This window comes from Hydra vulgaris, chromosome 10 (assembly GCF_038396675.1).
Source record: "Hydra vulgaris chromosome 10, alternate assembly HydraT2T_AEP".
NCBI lineage: Eukaryota > Metazoa > Cnidaria > Hydrozoa > Anthoathecata > Hydridae > Hydra > Hydra vulgaris.
Window position 1 is genome coordinate 16,112,504 of NC_088929.1, and position 12,478 is coordinate 16,124,981.

At 26.7% G+C, this 12,478-nt stretch overlaps 1 protein-coding gene across 5 annotated transcripts in view; it reads left to right on the forward strand.

Moving 5' to 3' along the window:
- LOC100200012 (uncharacterized) overlaps nt 1-12,478 on the forward strand; it is a 114,846-nt gene that overhangs the window by 67,478 nt on the left and 34,890 nt on the right. For all 5 annotated transcript variants that reach the window (XM_065807362.1, XM_065807360.1, XM_065807364.1 and 2 more), the window contains 3 exons: nt 7,674-8,273; nt 8,402-8,542; nt 10,238-10,576. In XM_065807362.1, coding sequence (XP_065663434.1) covers nt 7,674-8,273; nt 8,402-8,542; nt 10,238-10,576 — 1,080 coding nt within the window. The remainder of the gene's footprint in view (nt 1-7,673; nt 8,274-8,401; nt 8,543-10,237; nt 10,577-12,478) is intronic.

Below are 12,478 nucleotides of genomic sequence, written 5' to 3' on the forward strand. Positions count from 1 at the left end.
ATTTTAATAACATTTTACCTGCCTTAAGTTATTCTGTCCATGCAAAATCAGGTAAAAAATTATTGTCGATGCAAACTAAGTCAAAAATTTTATCTAATCAATACTCTGTTTTAAAAACATTTAATAAAAATGGAGGACGTTATTTAAGAAAAAAACCATATACAAAAAAAATTCACTAAAATCACAAAAGCCATATTTAAACAGTTACAAATGAGTTTTAACTATATCAATCCTTTAAAAATATTAGGCATTAAAATTACTTATTTTCTAAGGCAGAGGGGTGTTTTGCACAATTATATTGATTAAAATCGTCACTAGTCAAGTTGACTTCGTAAAGCTTTTTTGAAAACCAGTTAGAAATAAATTTTCGATCAAAACCAGATAAAAAAAATAATTGGCATGCAAAAGCAGATAAAACATTTTTTCAGATAAAACATTTTTTTTTTTTATATAAAAAAAAAGATCAAAAGAGCGTGGTTTTCAAATTTTTGTCTTAAACATTCTTTTATTGATATCTACTGTTAAGCTTTTAATTTTTTTTAATTTTTAGCTATTCGATTTACTGGAAAACATTTTTTGCCATTATCTCACAATGAAAAAAAAGTGAGTTATCTGGTTTTGCAAGTCCACTCCTCATATAGTCTAACAGTAATTCTTGCCAAAACAATAATCCTTGAATTTTAACCAGTCTGTTTCATATCCAGAAAAGAGTGTTACCAAGATAATGTAAAATCAGAATATAAGGTTTTGATCAATAACCAGGATTTCAGCTGTTTGTTCATATGCTGCAACATCACGCCTTGAAGTGCTGCCATTGTTGCTTGTTCCAGAACCACCACTTTTAGGGAAATCAATAATAGCACTCTCCAATTTTGTTCATAAAATCAGTCTGAATCTTTTGTTTAGCTACAGATACCTTTTCTTTGTGTTCTTTAGATCTTGTTTGCTACTTTCTTGATTCTATTTTATATGCAATGTGTAAAATCATCTCAAAAAATCAAATCCATGCATGGAGACTGGAAAGACTCCATGCATGGATTTGATTTTTTTTGACCGTAAAGATTTGAACTCTCTGTTAGTATAATCTATATTAAGGATATCAAGACTATTCATATTTTTTGGAAAGACACCACACACTAAACAGCATTGTTATTAATTAGTTTTTCCAGATAATATTGTTTGAACCTTCCCATCAATCATTGTAAGTTCAATAATACAATTAACTTCAATGAAAGATCTGCAAACCTTTAATAAAATCATACCCAAACTTTCAATCTCACTTTTAATGTAGTGTTCTTCTTTTATCACAGATTCCTTGGATTCTGTTTTGAATGCAAATCTTATGAGTCTACAAAAGGTTGTGGATGATGAATTTTGATTTCTCCTAATAGACATCTTTTGGTTGCTGTTGTTAAATCCAGTCAAATCCAATGGAACTAGACAAGTAATAAATAATGATTCTCTGTTCATGTCAGGTTCTGATAAAACTTGTTTATAAATGCTTTGCCCAGAAGCACCATTAAAACCAGCTTTACACATGAGTGTCATTGTTTTTATTGCTTTGTCGTTCAATATTAAGTGCCTCAGCACAGGTTCCTGAACTACACAGATTTTTTGCAAAGTATGAATCGTTAAATCTTTTAAAGGAGCTGAAACTGAATAGTCATCCACTCTTATATTTGGAGGATAGCATTTTAATTTTGCATTCCTGGCATCATTGTAAGTGGGGAGATGTTATATTCTTTCTCAAAGGCTCCACTTCTAACCAATTGGCAGGAAGCTTTTGTCAGACTGGCATCAAATATTAAAGCCTGTGCTTTGTCTGCTGAATATTTACTTGCTTTATCTGTATATGAATTATTTAAAATGCTCTTGGCAGCAATAACAATAGATTCATCTCTGAATTTTTTACTAACAGCAAAAAATAATTCATTGGATGAATGAGATTCAATTAAACAAGATACATGCCGATTTTTAGTTTTATTAGAACTATCATCAAATGTAACTGGTTTTTGACCATGTCTACTTGCAGTTGGTTCATTGTCTTTTTTTCTGACTATTGAATATTCATTAAGCCAGTTCACAAACTTCTTTTCAAAATTTTTGACAGTATAGTTTGCAGATTACAATCAAATCTGAACTATAGATTGCAATCAAATCTGAACAGGGATTTAAGGGATTAAGTAATCAATGGAAACTTGATTGAAGCATCATATAGCTTAAATAAATGTAAGACAGAACATGGCAAATTGTGGCAATTGTTAGTTATAGTACGGCAAAAGATAAATTTCTTAAAGATTTTTTTTTTTAATCTATGATTTTCAAAGTATAACTTAGATAACATGCTATGAAAAATTTGTTTCTCACAATGGCTTTTCTTATCTCTAAATACTCTAAAATAATATAAGTTTCACAAAGTAATATCAATTAAATTAGTGGCATCAATAATACACAAATTTTTCAATGTGGCATCAATAATACACAAAGTTTCAATTAAGGCTTTCAGCATTATATTCTTTATAAACGTTAAAAATATAAAATCCAAAGAACATAATTTATTTTAAATTTAATTTTACTATCTAAAAATAGATGGACTGCAAGAATTAAATTACTTTCTTAATAATGAAATGAAAAGTATATAACGTAATTTACTTTCTTTACTATTCATTTCATTATTCAATACTCCATAACATTTTGTATTAGATAAAAAAATACATATAAGCTCTCTAAATTATACTCTATATAACTAAGCTATCATTGCACCAATGTTAAATGAATATAATCATTATATGGGCGCGGCGAGAATTGTATAAAACTCTACACCCTTAATGGAGAGAATTTAGCTTGTGCACCATTTACTTCCCTAAACATATTGCTATCAAAGTTATAAAGATGTTGTTATAAGAAAAATGCAGTAGTTACACCTCTTTTACCTGGATTATGTTCAACAAAATGGTGGTTTAGTAAGACTTTAGAATGCATAGAATTATTATTTGTAACAGTTCTAGATGTTTTATTAGCACATGACAAACACGAAACTCCATCATATTCATTAGGTTTATTTTAGACTTCAGTTGACACAGTATCAAATCTAAAGGTAACTTAATATGATGGATAAATCTGGATAATCTAAATTAACTTAATATAATGGATAAAATTACTAAAAATAACTTTTTTCTTCTGAAGATTTCAATTTTCTTATAGTTATTCTATGCAATAAAAAAATGATATAAATTTAAAAAATTTTTTTGAATGACCCAAAATAAAGCTAAATAAAATTTAAACTTTATTACAACCACACTTGCTGATGAACTGAACTCATTTAGAAATTTAGTATGTACCCAATACTTAATAAGAAAAACCAATGTGACATGGACTAAATTTTTTGGTATTTAATTATTGATACTTGTACTTTCACTTTCATTTATATTACTTTCATACTCATTACTTTCACTTTCATTTTCATTACTTACATTTTCATTACTTTAATGTTTATTACTTTCACTTTCATTTTTATTACTTACATATTCATTACTTTCACTTTCATTTTCATTACTTACATATTCATTACTTTCACTTTCATTTTCAATATTTATGTATTACTTTAATAATCATTACTTTCACTTTCATTTTCATTACTTACATATTCATTACTTTCACTTTCATTTTCATTACTTACATATTCATTACTTTCACTTTCATTTTCAATATTTATGTATTACTTTAATAATCATTACTTTCACTTTCATTTTCAATATTTATGTATTACTTTAATAATCATTACTTTCACTTTCATTTTCATTACTTACATATTCATTACTTTCACTTTCATTTTCATTACTTACATATTCATTACTTTCACTTTCATTTTCATTATTTATGTATTACTTTAATAATCATTACTTTCACTTTCATTTTCATTACTTACATATTCATTACTTTCACTTTCATTTTCATTATTTATGTATTACTTTAATAATCATTACTTTCACTTTCATTTTCATTACTTACATATTCATTACTTTCACTTTCATTTTCATTACTTACATATTCATTACTTTCACTTTCATTTTCATTATTTATGTATTACTTTAATAATCATTACTTTCACTTTCATTTTCATTACTTACATATTCATTACTTTCACTTTCATTTTCAATATTTATGTATTACTTTAATAATCATTACTTTCACTTTCATTTTCATTACTTACATATTCATTACTTTCACTTTCATTTTCATTATTTATGTATTACTTTAATAATCATTACTTTCACTTTCATTTTCATTACTTACATATTCATTACTTTCACTTTCATTTTCATTACTTACATATTCATTACTTTTAAATTCATTTTCATTACTTACATATTTATTAACTTCATATTCGTCAATTTCACTTTAATTTTATTTACTTTACATTATCAATATTTAATTAAGTAAAATGACTTGTGTTGAATGTATAAGCAAGCTTACAGTACCGGATTTTGTGCTGACAAGTTTGTGTTTGTTAAAATTGTTGAATATTAATCATAATATAGTGAAGATTGTTAAATATTAAATGTTTCATTTAATTTCAAACAGTTTAATAGCATAAACTTTTCTCTAATCGTTTTTTTACATGGTACAGAAGTGATGGAAATCAGCTGTAGTCAGTTAAGTCAATTTTTGAGATGTTTTTGGATTTACATTTTCTACAAGCCATGCCTTTGGCACTATTGACATTCAAATAACTTGACTAGAATCATAATCCAATATAAGGTTGAGAAAAGAAGCAGATAAATGTGTCAGAAAGAGAGATTGATTTTGAGGTTATAAAAGCAACATTGTTGAAATTAGTAGAATAAAACTTTTTTATTAAATAATATTCTGTGGTGTTCCATCAAGTGTTTTTGAAATACCATTTAAAGAATAATATTAAAAAGTTCACAAAATTTATAGTAACCAGTATTTATAGTATAGCTTTTTGTTGCACTCACAATGAAGCTACATGAAGTCTACAAACCTTTGGTGCATTCACAATGACTAACCTTGAGTCTAAAAGCTTTTGCTGTAATAAAATTCTATTTCATTACAGCAAAAGCTATAATGAAATTAGATTTAATCAAGCTGTCATAAATGTTTAATGAGATTTAGATCAAGAGGCAAAAATTACGGTTTTTACGGTACACGCATTTTTAACCATTTGTTATTGAATTTGTATATAAAAAATTTGGCTTATATAAATACAGTGCTTCCAGAAAGTATTAGCGCACTCAAAATTTTTTATTATAGACAACTTCAAATCAATATAAATTGTAAAGTAATTTTAATTTTGAACTAGTTTTTTTTTTAAATGAAAGGTAAAACCAATTAAATTTAATTATAATGTCAAATATTTGTCAACCTACTTTTTTTTTTTTAATTAGTTAGAGTTAATTAGATGTTTAATGACTACTTGGAAAAATGTGTGAAATTAAGCATGCAAAAGTATCAGCACATTCATTTAAAATGTATTTGTATACTTGCTTAATTCCATTTTTTGGCTTATTTTTGTTAATTACTCTCTGCTGATTAATAATAGTCAATAAAAAATATAAAAACCATAAATTGAAGTGATTGAAATACAGTTAGTTAAAACTTTTAAATTGTACTAACAAAAATATAGGTTTAAAGAGCATATCAATTGAAACAAAGTGGCAAGTTGTTGGCCTGCACAAAAGTGGTCTCAGCAATCGAGAAATAGGACATCAAGTTGAAATCAGTGAATGCAGTTTTAGAAAAATGCTCAAAAACAACAATTAGTTTGGAACAGTCGAAGACAAAAGTCACTCTGGTTGTCCTAATAAAATATCAGAAAGAGACAAAAATAAAGCAATTATGCTTGCTAAACACAACCTGAATATAAGCATAGCCGAAATCGCCTCAGGCCTGAAATTAGCGATGGGTGCACATCAAGTCAGCTAATCAACAATTAGCAAGCTGATGGAGAAAAATTATCTCAATTCATTTGCAACAAAGAAGCCACTACTAAGTATCAAAGACTGTCTCAAGCGAAGAAAATGGTGCAAAGAGAGAGCTGCACAGACTTTAGAGCAATGGAGAAAAGTAATTTTTTTATGCAAGTCAAATTTTGAACTTATTAATTGCAAGAAAAGGATTGTCATGAGAAGATACAAAAATGAAAAATATAATCCTCATTTTATCATGTCAAGAGTTCAAGGAGGAGGAGGTTCAATTGGCATTTGGGGCTGCATTGCTGGATCTAGCAATTGGCATCTTTACACTGATTGCCTTAATCAACATCGATATAGAGAGATATTAGAAGATTATTTAAAGTTATCAATGGACATTTTTAAGGCTGACTGCACCTAGCAAATTCGAAAAGATAACGTTCCTTGCCACACAGCATACTCAATTAAGCAATACATGGAGGTTAATGGTTGAATCTAATGCCTTGGCCTGCTTGCTCATCCGATTTAAATCCGTTTGAGAATCTTTGGAGTTGGATGGACTGCAAATTACAAAAAAGCAAGCCCGCTAACTTGGTGCAGCTCAAAACACAAATGCAAGAGTTGTGGAATGCCATGTCACAAGAATTAATCAAAAAAATAGATTCTATGCTGTGTAGAGTGTTGTCATACCTTAAAAACAAAGGCAGTCACATACAATATTAAACTTTCTTAGAATCTTTAAAAAACTGTAAGTGCGCTTAATTACACTCATTTAAAGTTCACTAAAGTTGAAAAAATATATGTACGCTAATACTTTCTGGAAGCACTGTATGTTGCTTGTTAGATATATAAGGCACCATGGTTACATCATTTTATTTATGATGTAAAATGCGATAAAGTTTGTATTTTTTTAAATATGGTCATTGGTATAGTTAGTTAAGTTAAACAACATAGTTTTGTTAAACAATGTTAATCTATATATTAAACGATATTATTATATAAACTGATAATATAATATTGTATAATATAATATTAAACCAAATAATGTTTTTAGCATTATAATTACTAATTTTATATCAAATTAACACTTGTTAATAACTATATAGTTAATCAAATTACTTTAACTCTTTCGTGTTATATTTAAATAAAGAAGTAACATTAAGCTGTGCTTGAAATAATGTCTGTTCAACAATCAATATTTATTTATTTATGACTTTCATTGATATATGAACATTGATTGTTCATTCAACTATGAATTGATTGCCTATTTTTGGAATAAACAATATTTTGATCTCCCAGAATCAATCCTGGCGGATCAAAATTGATTTTCATAGTTGCAAGTCAAACTTATATAACAAATAGTATAAATACATTAAAAACAGAAAATTTTAAATTAGGGGTTGTCCATAAATTACATTACACTCTAGGTAGGGGGAGAGGAGAATTAGTGTTTTTGTGACGAGGTGCATGCAATTTGTTACTATAGGGTTATGATGTTGTGGCAGGGGAGCAGGAGAGAGGGGTCGAAAATAGTCAAAAATTGTGTTTGATTAATTTACTTAGCATCATAGTTTTATTGAATAATTAAAAAAAAACATTTACATTTCAGTCAATTATAGATCAATGATAATGGAAATGCATCCAAACCACATAAGTGTGGAAACATAGACATTAAAACTTCATAAAGTAATAGTTAAAAAAATCCATCAGTTAATTCTTTTTTTATTTATCTTTATATAGATCAAACTAAAATAGCTGTTTCTCTACTCTTGGATTCATCTATTGCTTTCAATGAAGATTTCTTTTTGTCTAATTTTGGATATTTAAAAAGATTTTCACAGAATTTTGCAGAGACATTTGGTGTTTCAACAAATCGACGTATTGATGTTATTCAGTTTAGCGATGTATTAACCTCTGAAACCATCAGTTGTAATTCCTTCTCTACATTGGAAAAATTTAAAACAAGTGTAGATGGTCTTACAAATTCATATGACTTGATGAGAACTATAGATTTAGGTTCTGGAATCAATACTGCTAAAGCAAAGCTACAGTCTAATTTATGCGGTGGTAATGAGAGTTTTGCAACTGCATTGGTAATTTTAACATCAGGGAACCAACTTGATTTGTCTGCTAATAGTTTGTTACAATCTATTTACTTGTTATCAGACACCCCAAAAACTTATGTAGTTTATATAAATGATTCTTTTTCAATTTTAAATCAGTATAATATTTTAACAAATAGCATTGTTTCAAGACAGTTTCCTATTAGTGATTTTATTGGCTTTCAAAATCCATCATTAGCTAAATCAGTTGCTGAACAAGTAATTGCTGATGGTATCGGTTAGTAACTTTTGACAATTGATTGATATAATTATATATAATTGTATTAACAAACTAGTTTTTGTTAGAAAAAGAAATTAAAAATTAAATACTTATATACTTTTACCTATTTTTAATTGTTTTTGTAGTGGATTTTTCTGTATCTGATTGGTCGTTATTTAATCAATGCTCAAATCAATGCCAGCAAACAAGAACCCGCATTTGCACTGGTCATTGTAACACAGTGGAAATTAGCCAAACACAAAATTGCACTACTGGCTTGTGTTTCTGTAAGTTTAAATGGCTCATATGAGCTTTATTTGTGTTTATTTTTGTAATATTTTATTTCAAAGTTTTTTTTTAAGTTTTATTATATTCATCTTCCCAATCCAATAAATAGCAGTAAACATTGTGACCCTGGGGTTCGCTATATTTGAGGAGACCTCATTTTTAAAAATTTATTATTATTGCAATCCTTTCTTGAACTTATTTTTGCAGAACACCTCTCCAAATAAAATTGCTGTGCGAATAAACAAGGTAAGCATAGTAATGCCAGGAACAATGTGGATTTTATCTTTGTATCACTTGTTTACAAAGCAAGTGCTTTACCAATCTCAATACAATTAAAAAAAAAAAAAAAAGTATATTTATTGACAGCAATAGTTCCCTCAGCTGTGGAGAGGTGTTGGAAAATAAAAAACAATATGTGATTGTTTACTTTGGAAAACAATAGTATTTTTACTGGAACCTTAAAATTTACTTCACAGTAGTAGTTACATTGGATCTTGTTTGTCTGAACCAAGCAAACAGTTAACAAATACAAGTAAAAATCTGGTTTTTATAGGAATTTCAACATTAAAGGTTTTTTTAAGTTTGTAAGCTTTGTACACAGCTAAGGATTTTATATGAAAGGTCTTCTATATTAAAAATTAAAATATTTGTTTTATTTTTACTAAAATTTTTTACTTATATAGTATATTTTACTTAGTTTGAAGTTTTTCTTTTGGTATCTGAATTTTACTTAGTTTGAAGTTTTTCTTTTGGTATCTGAATTTTACTTAGTTTGAAGTTTTTCTTTTTCTTTTTTTCTTTCTGAATTTTCAGCTCTTATAATTATATAAATAACTTTCATTATGCTGAAAAACAAGTAAAAAAAATGTTTCAACTTTTAAGTAAGATTTTTGCAAATTGTTAAAGTGAATAATATTGAAACTTAACATAATGTTGTGAATTTCAATACTCATTACAAAAAAATAAAAAAGTTCCATTAAAAAATTCCGAAAAATAAAAGCAATTCCAAGTGACCTATACAGGCAAATAAACAGGTTATTTTGAAACTATATATTTAACTTACATTACATCACTTATGTTATCGTGTGTAATATTTTACTGCTTGCAGCAGATGTAAAAGTAGCCAAATCCATATTAGGTTATTAGTAAGTTAAGTAATGCTATGTAATGGCCATTTCATATTAGTTTTAGGGGTAGAAAATGGTTAGCATGTCTTTATATTTAATGCAATATATTTTTCTTATTTATGGCATACAAGGTTATATTAGTCAATATTCAAGTCCACATCAAGAGCGACTGATCTTATTTAGATATGCAACTCTAGGAGCCCCAAAAAACTGTTTTTCTATCTTATAACATAAAATTGCAAAAATTCTTTCATTAATTTCTTGAAATTTTCTTTACAAAAAAGTAAACTTTTTTGTAAAGAAAATTTGATCAATAATAAATTGAAGATGTCAGCTTGATTTCCAGATTAAAATAAATAAGATTATGCAATTAAATTTAAGATAAAAGTAAAATTTTACAATGATGCTTTTTATATCATTAACATCAATATTATTATTTATCATCAATATTACTACATTATTGTTATCACACTCTTGTCTGTTTTTTTTTTTGTTTTTTTTTACAAAACTAACTTTTTAAAGATATGTCTATGATATTTAATTTTTTTATAATAATTTTTTTTTTAGCTAATCCCTGTGCTGGAAAAACTGATGGAAAATACTTGATTCCTGATGTATTTGCTTATTTATTGTGCTCTTTGCAACAGGCAAGTTTTGTAAACTGTTCTGATAATCAAATATTTGATCCAAACTATAGTAATTGCATGGATGCTGGAAATTATAGTTTAAATAATTTTTGTGTGGGAAAAACTAATGGTCAATATCGCAATCCTTGGAACTGCAATAGTTTTATTTCTTGTTCTAATGGTGCAGCATATAATATGTCTTGTGCATTACCAAATTTAATTTATGATCCTTATAATAATCTTTGTAAAGATTCAGGAACATATCCTTGCAGTGTACTACGTGAGTATAATATGATGAATTTTTTTGTATTTTTAACAAAGTTTAAAACTTATGAGGCGTACATTGAAATATTACTAAATTTATTGCACTGTTGATTCATCTATTGTAAATCTATTAGTAATAATGTTGAGGAGTTGCAAGTTAAAATTGGCATGAAAACGAATTTTAACATTTGAAATGTTCAATAAATATTAAAAAAGCTTCAATTTATCCAATGTTTTAGGGATAATGAGTTTTAAAGTAAATGAAAATAAATTAAAATGTTAAGTATTAAAATAAAAATCAGTAGCAATAATAATAATAATTATAAAAAAGTATTACTTAAAAAGCTATTGGAAAAATAAAAATAAAGATAAAATAAAAATAAAAAATAAAACCTAAAAGAACTCAATAAAACCTGAAAAAACTCAATAAAACCCAAACTCAATAAAACCTGAAAGAACTCAATAAAACCCAGGCAATTTGTTTTTTTTAGCTATTTTATTGTTTTATGAACTGTTTTAAGCGATATTTTTGAAAACATAACCATATTATATTTTTAATAGCATTATGTTTTGTTATTGTGTTTTTTACTTGTGGTAACCAAAAAAAATTAAAAGATTTATTAAACAAGATTTTTTGGAACAATTACACTTTTGGTAAGAGTAGTTAAAACAGAGTGTCTTTTTTTGATATTTTTGACCAGACAAAACCAAATGAAGAAAATATTTTTTCCATTGATTGATGATCCCATAAAGACTTCTTTGAGCACTTTGTTCGAAAAAAGTAGAGTAGTTTTTTTTATGTTTCTATACAGTCAGATTAAGAGTGCCAGCAAGTATCATTTGTTAACTCAGACATATGCCCTCCTTTCTTATATAACCATCTCTTAAAAGAAAAAAATCAATAGGTAGTCTTATTGACAATTTTTTTTTATAATATTTTTTCATATTTAAAGTCAATAAACCACATATTATACTTACATACACAATACAACATAATACTTAAATGTGGGTTTTGTAACATTCAGCATACACTTGAAATTGTTCATTATTAGAAAAGCACTTTATAATAACTTTTTTGTCATTTTGTCACCTACATTGACCTATTTAAAGCATACTGTTGACGACTCTACTCTTCTAGGTAAAATGAAATACTATAGTATCTGTAGTGCATCAATAATTTTTATCTTATATAATAGATCTTAATTTGCTTCTATCAATGATGATAAACCTTTCTTATTATACTGATTAAATCTTTATTAAAATGTTCTGTTGTACCACAAGACTTTAAACATTAAAAAGCAGTTGACTCAAGTTAAATAACAAAACGTTAAAAAGCAGTTGACTCAAGTTAGTTAACAAAACGTTAAAAAGCAGTTGACTCAACTAAGGCTCATTATTTTTTTAGTTTTGATTAATGATCTCAATGTTTCTTTAGACTTTTAACAGCTTAAAATTTTGCTGATGAAACCAATTTATTTCCAACTAGTTATTATAAAAGTTTAAAACTTGTTTCAATGACTTCTTGTTAATAAGCATCAATAAAACTGAAAAGTAAGTCTTTTATTGGCATGCTAAATTAAATCTCCCATTATGTTGACCAAGAAGTTTTATAAATATTTAAAATGTTATACTTGAATCAGATAATCTATATTTCCAAATATAGGGACTGTCTAATTAAATAAGTAAATATGGGAACTCACATAGTTTATGAATGTCATCTCTAAAACAAAAGTTTTTTTCAATGCTATAATGCTAATCCTTACATTCTCTGTGTTTTATTTTTAAATATTAAAATATTACTTATTATTTTTACATTTTAATTATTTTTATCATCATAAAGAAGTCTGCAAGTCGACTTAACTTCTCCGCTTCATTTTGTTGTGACATTAAAAATCAAACTATTAAAACTTTTTTAAAC